Source organism: Cervus elaphus, chromosome 9 (genome assembly GCF_910594005.1).
Source record: "Cervus elaphus chromosome 9, mCerEla1.1, whole genome shotgun sequence".
NCBI lineage: Eukaryota > Metazoa > Chordata > Mammalia > Artiodactyla > Cervidae > Cervus > Cervus elaphus.
In genome coordinates, this window is record NC_057823.1 from 7280736 (window position 1) to 7296907 (window position 16172).

At 46.6% G+C, this 16172-nt stretch overlaps 1 protein-coding gene across 3 annotated transcripts in view; it reads right to left on the reverse strand.

Annotated features, from left to right (window-relative positions):
* Positions 1 to 2717: 2717 nt before the first annotated feature.
* Positions 2718 to 16172, reverse strand: part of SNAP47 (synaptosome associated protein 47) — a 72907-nt gene continuing 59452 nt past the window's right edge. For all 3 annotated transcript variants that reach the window (XM_043910786.1, XM_043910785.1, XM_043910784.1), the window contains exon 5: positions 2718 to 11983. In XM_043910786.1, the coding sequence (XP_043766721.1) occupies positions 11837 to 11983 (147 nt within the window). In that variant the 3' untranslated portion in view covers positions 2718 to 11836. The remainder of the gene's footprint in view (positions 11984 to 16172) is intronic.

Genomic DNA, 16172 nt, shown 5'->3' on the forward strand with positions numbered 1-16172 from the left:
ACTGCCTTGAATAGACTATTGGTAGAAATATGGATGTTAAAAACTCTGCCAGTGAGTGCTCAGAAGGAAATGAGTAACATGTTATTGGAAACTGGAGGAAACTTATTATAAAGTGGCAGAGAACTCAGCTGAACTGTGTTCTACTGTTGGGTGAAAAGCAGAACTTATAAACGAACACAAGAAGATTTCTAAGCAAAGTTTTGAAGGTGCAGCCTGGTACCTCCTTGCTGTTTATAGTAAGACTTGAGAAGGAAAAGATAAATGGTGGAAGGGACTGTTAAACAGAAATGATGAGCATCTGATGATTTGGGAAACTCTCAGCCTGTTCAGATAGCAAAAGAGGCTAAAATTAGGAGATTCATGGTTAAGAAGATGTCCACTGGTGAGAAAGCCAAGTGTGCTGAAGAGATTTAAGGGTGTGACTCAATCATCTCAGCAGAAGCAAGGAACAGAGATGGGGTTACCCAGGAAAGATCTAATGGACGATCTTCTTGTCTATGGTGTGGAACCCCATGACAAACACAGGAGACCCACAAGTTTTTTGAGAATGTTAATCAGCAGAAACACTGCCAGCTGGGACTGAAAAGAATGAAGTGGAAAAGGGCTATTGGACTTCTAAAACTTTACAGGCAGGAAACAGGCTGATAGAGCTACTGAGCTATGGACGTATTCTACCCTTCAAGAAAAAGGAAGAGTGTGTTGGGCCCAGAGGACAAAGCCTTGAACCACAGAGGATTATTCCCAGGTCTTGAAACTGAATGGAATTTGCCTTGCTGGACTTTAGTACTGCTTGGGACCAGAGATTGCCATCTCCTCCCCTCTTTCCCTTATTTTTTTTCCCAGTGGTCTTTGTTTCTTAGAGTGGTTTTACATTCATAGCAAAACTGAGTGCAAGGTATAGAGAAAGTAATCCATGGCCTCACATACACAGTGTCTCCTACAACCAAAATCCCACAACAGTGGGGCACATGTTATAATCAGCAAGCCTACACTGACAATCTCTATCATCCAAAGTCCAAAGTTTACATGAGGGTTCCCTCTTGGTGTTACACACTCTATGGGTTTTGACAAACATCACCTTATTTTTTAGCAGTATCATACAAAGTAGTTTCACTGCCCTAAAAATCCTCTGTGCTCTGCCTAACCCATCCCGTTCTCCACCACGCCCCCACCCCCAACCCCTGGGAACCACTGACCTTTTTACTGCCTCCATGGCCCTGCCTTTTCCAGAACATTATATAGTTGGAATTATATAGTATGTATATTCTCAGATTTTCTTTCAGTTAGTTAATATACATTTAAGCTTTTTCCATGTCCCTTCATACTTCATAGCTCATTTCTTTTTAATGCTGAGTAACATTTCATTATCTAGATGTACCACAGTTTATTTGTTCGTTTTGTCCTTTGGATTACAGTCCTTATCAGGTATGTCTTTTGCAAATATTTTTTTCCCAGTCTGTGGCTTAACTTCCCATCCTCTTGACAGTATCTTTCACAGAGCAGAAGATTTAAATCGTAGTGAAACCCAACTTATCAATTCTTCCTTTCATGGATCATGACTTTGGTGTTGTATCTTTCCTAATATCTAGGTTTTCCCCTATGTCATCTTCTAGGTATAGTTTCGTGTTTTACATTTAAGCCTGTGATCCATTTTGAGTTAAATTTTTGTGAACAAAGTCTGTGTCTAGATTTTTTTTTCATGTGGATGTCCAGTTGTTCCAGCACCATTTGTTGAAGAATATATTTGCTACATTGTGTTGCCTTTGCTCCTTTGTCAAAGATTCATTTACTATATTCAGGTGAATCTACGTCCGGGTCTTCTACTGTCTCATTGATTTGTCTATTTCTTCAACAATACCACATTGTCTTGATTACTATCGCATTATAGTCATCTTGAAGTCAGTCCTCGGACTCTGTTCTTCTCATTCAATGTTGAGTCAGGATTATAGCCATCTTGAAGTCAGGTTATGTCAGTCCTCAGATTCTGTTCTTTTCATTCAGCATTGAGTTGCCTATTCTGGGTCTTTTGATTCTCCATATAAACTGTAGAATCAGTTTGCTGATATCCACAGAATGACTTACTGGGATTTTGATTGGAATTGCATTGAATTTATAGATCAAGTTGGAAAATACTGATATCATAACAATAGTGACTCTTCCTATCCATGAACATACAGTCTGTTTAGCTCTTCCTTCCTTAGTATATTGTAATTTCTCTCATAGAGCTCTTACATATGTTTTGTTAGAATTCTACCTAAGTATTATATTTGGGGAGAGCGTGCTAAAGTAAATGACATTGTTAACTTCAAATTCCACGTTTATCAATGGTATCTAGGAAAGTGACTGACTTTTGCATATTAACACTGCACCCTGCAACTTTGCTATAATTGTTTATTAGTTTCAGCAGTTTGTTTTGGTCAATTCTGATTTTCTACATAGAAAATCATAACCTCTGCAAGCAAAAAAAGTTTTATTTTTCCTTTCCAATCACTATACTTTTTATTTCCATTTTTAGTTTCATTGCATTAACTTTCAGAACAATATTGGACAGGAATTGTGAGAAAGAACACTTTTGCCTTGTTCCTGATGTTAGCAGAAAAACTTCAAGTTTCTCACTATTATGTATAGTATTTGCTTTAGAATTTTTTGTAGTTGTTCCTTATGAAGTTGAGAAAATTCCCTTCTGTTCTTAGTTTGTTGGAAGATTTTTTTTATCATGAATGAGTATAGGATTTATCATATGCTTTTTCTAAATCTATTGATATGATCACGTGATTTTTCTTCATCTGTTGATGTGATGGGTTATATTGATTTTTTAAAATGTTGAACCAGCCTTGCAAACATGGGATAAATCCCACTTGGTCATTGGGTATAATCATTTTATGCACTGTTGGTTTGGTTTGCTAACATTTTTGCTGAGGATTTTTGCATGTATTGGTACCTTGTAATACTTTTGTCTGGTTTCGTATTAAGGAAATGCTGGCCTCATAGAATGAGTTAGGAAGTTTGCCCTGTGAGCTCATTTCTTTAATAGATACAAGAAGGGTTGTTGCTTTTCAGTTTGTTCAGCTTTTAACTTGTTAGGATGGAGAAGTGACTTCCCAGCTCCTCTCATGCTGGACAAGAAACAGGAACTCTGGTGACCCTTCCTAACTTACATATCCCCTTCCCCCCTTTTGGAGCAGGAACAGCCTATCACTTATCATATGCCTGTCCCACTACTGTATTTAGAAGCAGATAATCTGTTTTCTGGTTTCACAGGTCAGAGATGGAGAGAAATTTTGCCCCAGGATGGACCATACCAAGCGTTTCACCAACACTAGATGTAAATGATTCAGATGATGAGATCAGAGCTGATGATATTTAGATGAGATTTTGGATGAAGAGCTGTTATGTAATGGGTTGAGACTTTCGCAGATGTTGGGATGGACGAATATATTTTCTATGTGGGATGAATGTGAATTTAGGAGGAACAGAGGGCAGATTATAATAGGCTGAACTACTGCCCTCAAAAGATATGTCCAAGTTCTAATCCCAGGAACCTCTAAATATGACCTACTTGGAAAAAGTGTCTCTACATATGCAGTTAGGTTATAAATCTTGAGATGATCAGATCATACGGGAGTTTTTAGTGGATGCTAAATCACTGACAAGTGTCCTTTTAAGAAAGCAGCACTGGGGATTTTGAGGCAGAGGCAATGGGAAGACGCGGTGGAAATGGAGAAATGTGGCTTCAGAGTGGAAAGGCAAAGACTCTCCCCTAGAGCCTGAGATCAGGGCTCTGCTGACACCTTGATTTCAGAATTCTGAACTGTAGCACTGAGAGAGCTTACGTTCTGTTGTTTCAAGCCACCCAGTTCGTGGTATTTTGTTACAGCAGCCCCAGAAGACCATGCACCTCCATCTACTCTTCTGTACAGTTTGCAGACAGGCCAGGTAGTGGGGAGATCCTATCCTATGCTGTGAGGTCTGTGAATGAAGGGCTGGGTGATGGGGAGGCCCCACCCATGCTGAGGTCTGTGGGCTGTGAGAGAGAGCACATGGACACCCCACCCATGATGATGTTCCTGTGCTGGGCAGTGTGACAAGGCAGAGCTGAGCAAGCAGGAGTGGGTGGATCTGTGAGCAGCCTCGGGCTAGTTTATGATGCCAGGAGGGCAGAGTGCTTACTTCACAGGACCCAGAGGTCAGAGTGGGCTTGAACAAGATGCAATGACCCCACACTCCAACAAGCACACACAGCAAGTGAGGCTGCAGCTTCAGGCATCTCATTTTGGGTTAAGCTGACAGGAGAGGAAGGGACCAAGAAGGCCTCCCCAGCTATTGCTTCAGCCCCCTCTGTGACCCTCCCATGCGGAAGCAATGTTCTACATGCATAAGCCAGCTGGGAAGAGAGGTGGTCTCTAAGTTTAGCAAGCAGCTACTGCTTTCAAAAAGAAACCAATTTTCTATGACATGGGGCATAAAATGGGTGGATTTGGATCTCTAAGTAACCCTGGTTCGTTCAGACCACACCCCATGACCTGGGACACTTCCCTTCTCTCCACACTGTTCTTCCTGTGGGTTCACTCCTGTTGGGCGTCAGGACCTCAGCAGAGTCTTGACTAGACCCGGGGTGGGTGTTAGGTATTTGTTTCCTCACTTGTCAGAAAGATAAACAGAGCTCCCCTCTGGGGAACTTCTGTGAGCAATCTGCAAGGCCAGCAGGCTTGAGCAGACTCGTGCGTCTGATTCGCAGATGAGCCACTTCCTGGGCACTTAGGAATGGGATCCCTGGTCTCGCCTTCTGACCCACTTCCATCATCTTCATTCCTCACCTCCACTCACAAACTGTGTATCTCAATGCTGCCATCACATTAGGAAACAAACTGCCCTCTAGAGCATCACTTCCACTGGAAAGTGCAGCAGAAGGTCCAAACAACTACATATAAGGGACTTTACAAGGCTGTGCATTCTCTGCTTGTCCTCACCTTCCATGGTAGGAGAACCCAGTGCCTGCACCTCGCCTGCACTCCCTTCCAGGGCATCTGCCCTGAGCCTCTAAAAAAGGGTCCAGCCTCATTAATCCCAACCAGCTCCATAGACCAGAAGTGGGAACAGAACAGCCACTGTTCGGTGGAAGCTGCCTGAGGGTGGAGGAAGAGGCCTGGGCAGCAGACTTGGGCTGTCTGGGAGGGCCCGATCCTCCTTTATGGAGAGCTGGGTTTCTGCACCCTGCCCTTCACTCATTCTAGGGAACATGCCCTAGACCTACCTAACCCTCCAACCTCCAGGAGAGAGAGATGGCGGAAGTGAGTTGCCATTCCCCAGCTCACACTTCCCTCACCGGGGTGAGAGGGAGGGACAGAGGCTGTGTAGAAGATGAAGGGAACATCCCGAGGTCACTGAGGACCCGGTGCTGCCTCAGACCTGGTGGGAGAACACACTGGACAGAGTGGCACCAGTGCACCCAGGACAGGAGCTGCTCGTGGTGGGATGGCCGGAGCACGGCTGCCTGCCCGCCCAGCGAGAGCCCAGGACGCGGGTCAGGCTCCACGGACACAGCCTCGACCACGGCCGTGCGCACCGCGCCCCACTCCTGAAGCCAGGGCCTCCTCGCCTGGACGCTGCACAAGGGCCTGGAGCGGCTCCGGGTGGATGAGCAGCTCCTGCCGTCTTTGAGTTGATGCCCCTGCCGCTCCGTTTCTCACCGAGGAGGCTGGGGGATGAAACTTCTGGGAAGCAGGACCACCCTCGTCTTCAGACTAGCTGAAGGACCAACCCTGTGGCTTTTTACTTTCAAAATCAATCAGCGAAAATTACCTCCTGGGCAAACCCACTGCTGTTCTGTTTCCAGATGGGTGCCAAAATCTTGAGATACTATGTGGCTGTGGAAATCAGTTGCAAATGCGAAAACTGATTACAATTTGCAAGTTGTTTTCAAACCCATAGCTAATAATTAAATCAGGAGCAGTGAGAGTGGAGGGGACTCCTCATAGGTGAGGCCAGTGGGGCCGTGGAAGCTTGCAGCATGGTCTAATGCCATGACTGACATCCCATTCAATACAACTTCCTCCAAGAGGGCATTTCATCAAACCCCAAACCAAAGCCCCCCTCCCCAACTGACTGCCTGTAGTCAAGTTTCCTGTGTTATTGGAAAATGTTTCTAGGATTGACTTCTATCTTTTTCTCTCCTAAAATTTCTGTGTGTGCTATTCTGGGGCCTCCAGAGATTACTCGTGGAAACCACTACCTGCCATCTCCCATCTCATTCTGTCTCTACTGTCCCCCATTTCTGCCTCATAAAGGAACGGGGCTAACTAGTGCCATCAATGCAGGCTTTGAAGCTCTGAACAGCTGGGCAGAGTCGAGAAACAAGGTGGTGGGCGTCTCCCAGCCTGACTGGTCCTTGTGTTGTAAGCAGCTTTGCTGCGAGCAGTTTGGTCAAACTGTAAGGCAATTGTTCCATAAAAGATAATTTACTACAGTCTTGCAGAGCATTAATTCTTGATTCTTTAGCTAATTTAGATACAGCAGCTTGTCCTCTAATGCTTTCTTAACCAAATTATGCAATATTAGAAGCTGGAAGGAAAGAAGAATCAAGGACCTCCTATTCCCCTCAACCCCAAAATACATGGTTATGTGATTCCTCACAAGCATAAGTTTCTTAAAAACGGTGATGTTATTTGATAACAGAGTACATGATGTAGCTAGAATTTTGGTATTTGGCACAGAATCTGTCTTAGATGATTTGGTTAAATATTAATATAAGGACTGGACATATGATGGAACATTTAAATATAGTCCAGGTATGTATTACCAATTATACACAATATATTGATAATAGCATCCTTCATCCGTTCACTTACTTCCAGAAAAATGTCAAGAGATTTCAGATTTTTTTATATCATAAAGAACTTAACAACTGACATTAGATCCTAAATCCTTAAATGACTGACTTTGAAAAAGGAAGTATCATCACTTTCTCTAAGTTACACCCAAATACAACTATAACCATGAATCTACACACATTTTAAAGATTTTGTCATTAGTTTTTCATGTTTCATTATATCATTTTTGCCTTTTTATCTTTTATGGCAAAAATACCCAAAACCCTCCCAGCCGCAACCCTAGACTCAGTGTTGGCCACCATGAACACCATTGTTCACAGCAGCAGTGCCATGTGAAGGGCTCCAGCCGTGCCTGAGTTTGGGGCTAAGGAGGGAAGTGAGATGCCCTCCAGACAATGCTCGAAGACTCTGATGTGAAACTTCAAAGGAACACACCCATCTGGCAGGTGAGTGCAAAGCCCTGCAGTCTGTTCTCCTACGACTTGCAAGCCAGGGACATGTCTAAGTGTTCAGATAGCTGAAAGAAGAAAATCAAAACAAGAATAACATTTTGGAACACATGAAATAAATGAAATTCTAACCTCACAGGTAGTTTTAATGGAACATAGCATGACCATTTGTTCCTAAGTCCAGGCTGCCTTCATTTAACAGTAGACCTGAGACATTTCAACAGATACCACATGGCTTGAAAGATGAAGTATTTTTTACCTGGCCTTTTACTGAAAAAGTCTGCTGACCTCTGCCCTAAACAAACAAAAGAATCAGCCATTTTTGATGAAATGTCAAAGCAGTTTCATTTCAGCTCAGTATCGGTCTCACAGCTGCATTAGATGTGGGTTTTTATTTTGCCCACCTTTATAGAGTGTAAAACTGAACTTAAAGAATTACATGTTTTAAGAAGTGCAAACACCTTATAAGGTGACAACAAACTTAACACAGTCCATTTCCTCAGTAAGAGGTTAAAGGGCAAATAGATTTTGTTACTCACATGTGTGAGCTTGACACCCCCCCCCCCCACAAACCCGAAGTCAGTGTTAGAGGACAAACTCCACATCAGGAAAATAAAAAACAAAATAGGAGACACAACAGGTCCTGATCCAAACACCGGTGGTGATGACAACGGGCTCAGCATGCCTTTCCTGCCACTCTCCAGGGGGTCTACTCACCTGGTAGGATCCACTTGGCTCCAGCCATCACGACACTTACCACCTAGGCCGCCTGAGGATGGCAGGAGAGATCCCAGCTGACCTGCTCGTCTCCTTCCCTTGGTACTGCTTCTAGGAGCGTCTCAATAGCTGTCCCCCTCGTGGCCTTCCCATGTCTAAAACATGGAGGCAGAGCCAGTGCACCATAATTTGAGGGAGCAGTGGGAGGTGGAATTAGTTCCCCTGGGGTGCTATTCCCCTGGGGTAGGAATTACTCCCCTGGGATAAGTGTGTCGTGGGAGCCAGCGCCTGGTTTTATAGAGTTCTTGGCAATTTTGCTTCAGCCTTGGTGACTAACCATTTGGCAGATGGATTTTCTGCTACGGGAAGGTGTTAAGGTTAGAAAATTAGTTCTGGGGTCAAGGTTTAAAAAAAAATAGCATAAAATGGTCTTTGATGGCTTTTTATTATTATTATTTTTAAAACACTCTTAAGTCTCCACATCAATTTAGCTATTCATGGGCGAGAAAGGGCTCAGAGAATAGATCTCTAACAGTACAATGTCTTCTGTACCACACACCTTCATGCTCAGGGTATCTGGTGATGGATAGAGAGAGGGTGAGGCCCACAGAGCGCAGGGCTTGTTCCTGGCAGGGGATCACCGGCAGAGTCCTGGCCCCCGCTTTCCAGAGGCCTGTTAGCAGCCGAGGTGTCTATGGGCCTGATGCCAGGGGAGTTATCTATTTTCAGGATAAGCAGAGGCTGGCTGGCTGCTGGAGACTGAGCTGGGGACCTCTGACCAGTGCCCACCTGTATTCAGAAGAGCATCACGAGTGGCACAGATTCGTGCTCATTTCAGCTGCTCAGGGCTCTCCAGAGCTGGATGCAGAGAGCAGGTCTGACGGCGGGAGGGCACTGCTCACTAGAGACACCTGGGTGATGCATGCACCCTCAGACGTTCTGACTCCAGGCCTGGGCTCAGTGTGTGTTGTGTGCATGTCTGTCTGTCTTCTCTGAGTCCCGGGCATGAGCCCGGTGCGTGGCCATGGTGAGAACCACGTACTCTTGCCCAGGGGACACATCTTTGAGGGATGCCATGAGAAGCTACGGTATCTGGGTGCAGCCTACCCACCTGCACTTGCCCGTACCCAGGGCACACGTGCTAAAGCGCTTCAGTCGTGTCCAACTCTGTGCGACCCCAGGGACTGCGGCCCACCAGGCTCCTCCCTCCATGAGATTCTCCAGGCAAGAACACTGGGGTGGGTTGCCATGCCCTTCTCCAGGGGATCCTCCCAATTAAGGGATCAAACCCGTCTCTCCTAAGTCTCCTGCACTGGCAGGCAGGTTCTTTACCACTAGCGCCACCTGGGAAGCCCACCCCCAGGGCACAGGCTGCCTTTCCTCAAGTATTCCTCCAAGTTCCATGGGGATGTGATCCAGCGGCTGCTGCCTCTAGGCATGGACTCTCAATAACTGTCCTTGCTGACACACCTTCACGTCTGCTATGTTCTCCCTGACCTCCCTGGTATTATGCATAAGAAAGGGTGGCATGGGGCTGAGACCCCATGGAATGGGCATGAGCTCTGAGCTCATCCATCACTTGATGCACAGGAAAGGTCAAGAGCAACTCTTGGTATGAGAGACCTTGAGAGAACAGGCCCACTTCTCATTTTGGAGGTTAGTAAGTAAAAACCAACTAAGACAAACAGAGACTAGGAATATAATTTACCAAACTGAATAAAGAAAAGAACTGAAAGACCCTTATGACCATTACTTTCTAGAAATGCTACTTTCCATGTCTTTTTGGAATGACACAAGGCTGGGCATCCCTAGGTGTCACAAAATCCATGCCCACTGGGAGTCTCAGACCTAATGTGGAAATGGGGTCTCCGTAGACATCATCAAGGTAAAAAGATCTTGAGGTGAGATGACCCTGGATTAGGCTGGGTCCTCATAAGAGGGAGGCCAGGGAGATCTGAGACACAGAAAAAGATCTTGAGGTGAGATGACCTTGGATTGGGATTGGTCCTCATAAGAGAGAGGCCAGGGAGATCTGAGACAGAAGTGTGGGGAGATGGCCACAAGACAGCGGAGGCAGAGATCCTGGTGATGTGGCCACAAGCCCAGGGCCACCTGGAGGCACTGCTGACTTGAAATGGCACAAACGATCCTCTCCTAGAGACACCAGGATCGCAGACCGCCCACACCTCAGTCCTGAATTTGTGGCCTCCAAACGTGCATTCCTCCTGCTGTAGGCCCCCTGTTTGTGGTACTTTGTTAGGGCAGCCCCAGAAAACGAACACTGTATCTGTGACTTCGTTCCTGAAACCATCCAGGACTCAGCACGCACGGGGAGTGGGGCAGCAGGGCCGCACAGGGCTTGCAGGCAGCATCCCTGGAGGGCTGCAGCAACAGCTTCAAAGTAACATCCGTACAAGGCCTAAGGGAGCTTCTCGGGCAACGCTCCTTGGGCTGTTATCTCAAAGCAGCCTGGACGTGGCCTGTTGTGAGCATGGGAGGATGTCACCCACTTCTCTACTTTCCCCTCATCTTCCCATGAGGGGTTCCCAGGCACACACTGTGCTGAGTCTCTCAGCCGTGTCTGACTCTGTGCGACCCCATGGACTGCAGCCCGCCAGGCTCCTCTGTCCATGGGGATTCTCCAGGCAAGAACACTGGGGTGGGTTGCCATGCCCTCCTCCAGGGGATCTTCTCAAACCAGGGACTGAATCCAGGTCTCCCACATTGCACGTGGCTTCTTTACTGTGTGAGCCCCCGGGAACGCACTAAGACACCCCAAACCAAGCAAACAGGCATCAATGCATAGCTTCAAACAACATTCTAATCCGATCCCCCCTCGGGATGGGGAATACGTGTAAATCTATGGCTGATTCATATCAATGTATGACAAAACCCACTGAAATGTTGTGAAGTAATTAGCCTCCAACTAATAAAAAAAAAAAAAAAAAAAACAACATTCTAAAACGAGCATTTCTGTCTCTGGATAGAAACGGGGCAGAAAATCAAAAACTAACACCATTTAAAACAGGTGCAATCTGTGCTGTTTTCACGTTTGACTGAGAACTGAGCAGTAAGAATATCTCAGGTGTCTAAGGATGATCTCGATGTGTACCAGCTGTTCTCTCAGCTTCTGTTAGAACTTACAGTGTAACCAAAAAGAGACTGACCTGTCCATCAGAGAAAAACGGAACCAGGTGAAGGCAGTGGGGTCTGTGCTGAGCAGGCCGTGCAGCAGAGGCAGGCTCAGGACTGAATGTGGTTCTGGAGGAGAGATTTTCCTGACAAAGGATATGCCTGCAGTGTTCAAACAGGCGGAAGTTTAGAAATAAGTAGGTTTCTCTCATAGACACATAAATCATCCTTTTCATGGTTATCAAGAACAGAGACAGGATGAAAATACAGCTAGCTGTGCAGTGGAGACCCGGACTGAGGCCATGCAAAGTGGTCCCTGAGGCCGGGGTCCAGCTCACCCTCAGAATGGAGACAGCTTGCTGCCGTGGCCACCTCACAGGGCTCAGCCTGTGTTTGAATGTGTGTGTGCTCCTGACTCCCCAGGCAGCCTGAGAGGGCCGTGTGGGTAGGCAGCTCACCGCATCTGCAGGCAGAACTCCTCCCATGCACTTTCGGCTCCCTACAAAGGAATCCCTTGGTGGCAGCTACGATCACCCCAGTCAGCTTCCTCGGCAGCCCTTCATCCTGAGCAGCTGTGCACCTCCCGGGACAGGGCACCTGGAATGACTTCCCAGGGTCTTCATCTCAAAGGAAGCATGCAGGATCTGAGAAAACGTACTCAGAAGTGACTCTCATCAAAAGCAGTCATCTCTGTGCTTTCCTGCTCTCCTAAGTCAGTTTCCTCATTCGCCGATTATGCTTGTCGATGGTTAGGGTGGCCCGGTCCACAGCCGCAGTGATTCCATCCAAGGCCTCATCCTGTCTCTCCAGCTCTGACTCGGTGTCTAAGGCAAGACCTTTGAGCTTCCTCAGGATCTGCAAGGGAAGCACAAGTGATAGGAGAGGCTGCCTTTTCTCATGCTCTCAAAAACAGATGATATATCTTTCCATTACTTTCATAATACTTCAGAAAATTTCTAAGTTAATGGGGATAATGAACACTCTGAGCACAGAGTCAGAGCCTCCAGCTCTGACCCTGACTTTGGGTCTCAGCTCTGCCATTTTCTGGCACTGACCTTCAGCGAGGTAGAGCTGTCGGGAGATGATGCATCTGCTGTCTGGCCCTGCTCCAGGCCATAAACAAGGAGACTGACCACACAGCCCGAGGAGATACATCCCTGAGGCACTGCTGTTTCCAACCCATGCTTTTTCCGCTGACCGCCTTGCTGAGATTGTTACCACATCCACGTGGAATTCCTGCAAACAGTAGTGGCACGGGGCAGAACCAGGAATCTGGAGGCTACAACTCAGACCTGAGTTCCAGCTCTCACCTAATCACTGTTTCATTTACCTTTCTGCATCCAAGTGCCTAACTGCAGACTGAAGTTGGAAAAACAAAGTTTAAAAAGAAAGGCAAGCCCTTTTCTATGTCTGTGTGCTTGATATATTTCACACACATATACAAAAGGCAGAATGAAACAGCAGAAATAACCAGAGGTGATATAGCAGGTACACACCATAACCCCCGGGCCTGCTCAGAAACGCCGGGAGACGGCCCTGTAAGCGCAGGCCCCGGCATCCTCTAGGGAGGCAAAGGAGGCGCCAGCGAGCGCAGACACACGGAGGACACACAGAAACGCCATGAGCGCGCAGTGATGCCACAGGCCAGGGCGCTGCCCACAGTGCGGAGGGCTGCTCCAGCTCCCAGGCCGAGGGCATTGACCAGGCTGGACGGCAGCTCCTTGCCCCCATTTCTGGGACTCACGTCATACGTCATATAGTTTTATACACTAGTTGACAGCAACACTGTATCACAATGCACCGTGAAATGTACTTTAATTATATACCTACTGAACCGGGCTTTAAAAATGTAATGTCTTTGACAACAAAAAGGAATGACTTTGAGAGAAATCTTAATGACCAACTACTTGGAATAAATATTAATACTGTTCCTCTTTTAGAGAAAGGTTCAGGAAAAGGAAGGAACTGCACAATCTGAATTAAGATGAGACCTTGGTGCCCAGTTTACTAACTCCCAATGGATCAACCTGCCTATGGATCCATTCAAAGTCCTTTATCACAGGAGGATGGATTTGACGATGAACAGCCGAACAGCCCGGGTGAGCACCAAAGGAGGAACGCAAATGCAATCCTACTGATAACATATCACACTCCAGACTGAAATCCACTCCCTCAACAGGTCCCACCCAGAGACACGGGCAAGAAAGCTCTGGGTTCCATAGGTGGCCTGGAATCATCCTGAGTAGCGCTACTGCCTGGGACAGGAGGCCACACCTCAAGAAGAGCAAACTGCACCCATGTGGTGTCTCAGAAGGCATAGTAGTACCTGTGAGGTCACACGAATCAAAAAGGAATGCCTGACCGACCACCTGGCCCACCACCCACTGCCTGGGAGAACTCCTCCGTCTGATTAACAAGAAACAGAATAGGCAGGGAGATGGTCAGGAGGATAATAAGATCAACTCCTTCCCTAAGAACGGTGGGGCTCAAATGAGATCACAAATGTGAACAAGCTGTGAAAACTATAAAGCGCTATGTAAGGTGCCGCCGCCAAGTCTTAGAACGCTCAGACTGAAGGAGCCCAGCAACACACCCCCGCTTTTGGAGGGGAATGTGGAGATGAGGCCCGCTGACATCATCTGAAGTTATACGCAAGTTATGACAGAGGCAGGATTGACCCCATCTCTCTTCAAACAAAGCATCATCCCAGGGATCTTCGTCATGAGAAAGAAGAATAAATCCTGATCCAAGTTAGCAGTCTCAGACACTACCTTTTTGCGCCCTCTGGGAGCTGGTGGAAACTCCATCAGTTGAGTCACTTGAAAAACTGGACAGAGCTCTGGAAAGTATACTGTGGGGTCAGTCAGCTCTGGAGGGGATGGGCTAGATGACCTAATACAGGAGGTCTTTTCCATCTCTCATTTCTATGATCTCATATGGCTGAGGCCCAGACAGCATAATAAAAAAGTTGCCACTCACCACTAAGTTAGGCAGGTCCTTCCATGCTGTTCTCTCTGGTCACCTGCTCCTTCCTCATTGCCTCCATTTCAGTGCGACCATAAGGCCATTCTGCCAGAAACCTGCACAGAACATCCCCTTTGTTTCACACCTGCATCCTATCTGACACCTCTGAGGAGGTCCCTCTCCTACACTGAGCGACTAGGCCACACAGACCCTGTGACTCTTTGCAACCTCTACATCCTTGTCAATCACATCAAAATGTGGCCTAGTTTATTTTCAACTGAACTGTTTTTCAGGACTACCGTGTTCTAAACTGTAAACAACCACTGTTTGCACATGCACTGATGGCAGGAGATGGGCTTTCAGCAAGGGAGCCAGATGTTCCCTTCAGTGCAGATAGTCAACTGATTCCTTCTGCTCTGATATCAACAGTGCACACGGAAACCAGGACACAGAACTTAGAGGAGATACTCAAAGTCCTCCAAAACCCAAATCCAAATTAGTGCCTGTTGGACAAGCACTGCTGATGATATCGCTTTCTCATCCCAACAGGCAAACACTCTCAGAGGAAGGTAAAACTGGGGATTAGAGTGCGTGTGTGTGTGTATGCGTGTGAGCCCCACTGGGTCTCACTCTGTGCAGTCCTTTGGACTCTAGCCCGCCAGGCTCCTCTGTCCACGGGATTCTCCAGGCACGAATACTGGAGTGGGCGACCATTCCTCTTCCAGGGGGTCTTCCCAACTGAGAGACTGAACCAGCACTGCAGGCAGATTCTTTACTGCAGAACCACTGGGGAAGCCACACAGATAGATGACCTATATGTATGTTTGTGTGTTTATATAAATGGCTTTGTTTTCTGTGTGCTCATTCCCCAGTTATCTGAAATAAGAACAGAATTTAGGGGACCCCTGCAACATGCCCTAACTATTCTCTGTTACTCCTCAATCTAAGTCTGTTTCACAGATGAAGCTGAGATGGGTGGGTGACTTGCTCGACTTCCTGGGGTCTTGCTCCTACTGTGGCCCTGACAACCGCTGCGTGGACGAGATGTCACGGCCACGACTCAGAGATGGTACCACTGAGACACTGAAAGAATGGCAACAGGGCTCTCGCCAGGGACAGGCGGTCGATTCACATATCCTAGAACCTGTGCCAGCTCTTAGAGCCCCGAGTGACTATGGAAAGATAGCCAATTAGGGAGAGCCATACTCGAAATTTCAGGTTTTTTAATAAAAAGTAAATAATATAATTAATTTAATAATATATTTTATTTAAATCAAATAACCCAAAACATTATCATTTAAACATGTGAGTAGGGGCTCAGTTGTCTCCAACTCTGCAATCCCAAGGACTGTAGCCAACCAGACTTTACTGTCCATGGAATTTTCACGGCAAGAATACTGGAGTGGATTACCATTTCCTTCTCCAGGGGATCTTCCCAACCTAGAGATCGAACCCGTGTCCTTGGCGTCTCCTGCAATTGGCAGGTGGATTCTTTACCACTAGCACCACCTGAGAAGCCCCCCATTTAAACATGAAGTCAATAAACATTAATGAGAGACTTTATATTCCTTTTTTAATGAAGTTCTCACAAGCTACTTGCGAGAACTTGGACCAGCTGCTTTTTAAGTGCTCAGTACCCACACATGGCCAGTGGTTACTGCGCCAGGTAGCACAGGACCATATCGCCAGGCGATAGCACTCTCACCAAGGACCACTTTGTGTGATGGATCCTGTGTGTCCTACACTCCCATGGCCATCTTTCTCTAGAGGATGAATCAACTGCCTCTTTTCCAAAATGAAACAGTGGCAAAAGCAAGAACACCTATATTCTTGAGTCTCTGCTTCATAAACACAGTAGTAAAAGGCACATACAACTTATTTTGTGAACAGGAGGAACAGCTGACATGCCTACAAAGGTTGAGCATTTTACTGAGTGTATGAGTCCAAATAAAGGCTGGTTCCTGTTGAATTTCATTTGGAAAAAGTTTCACTGAGATGGTCTTAAAAGTAGTACTCGTTCTATGCAGCCAGTTGAGACCCTTGGTTGGTCTGCCAAAACTGCACTCGAAATTAATTAATA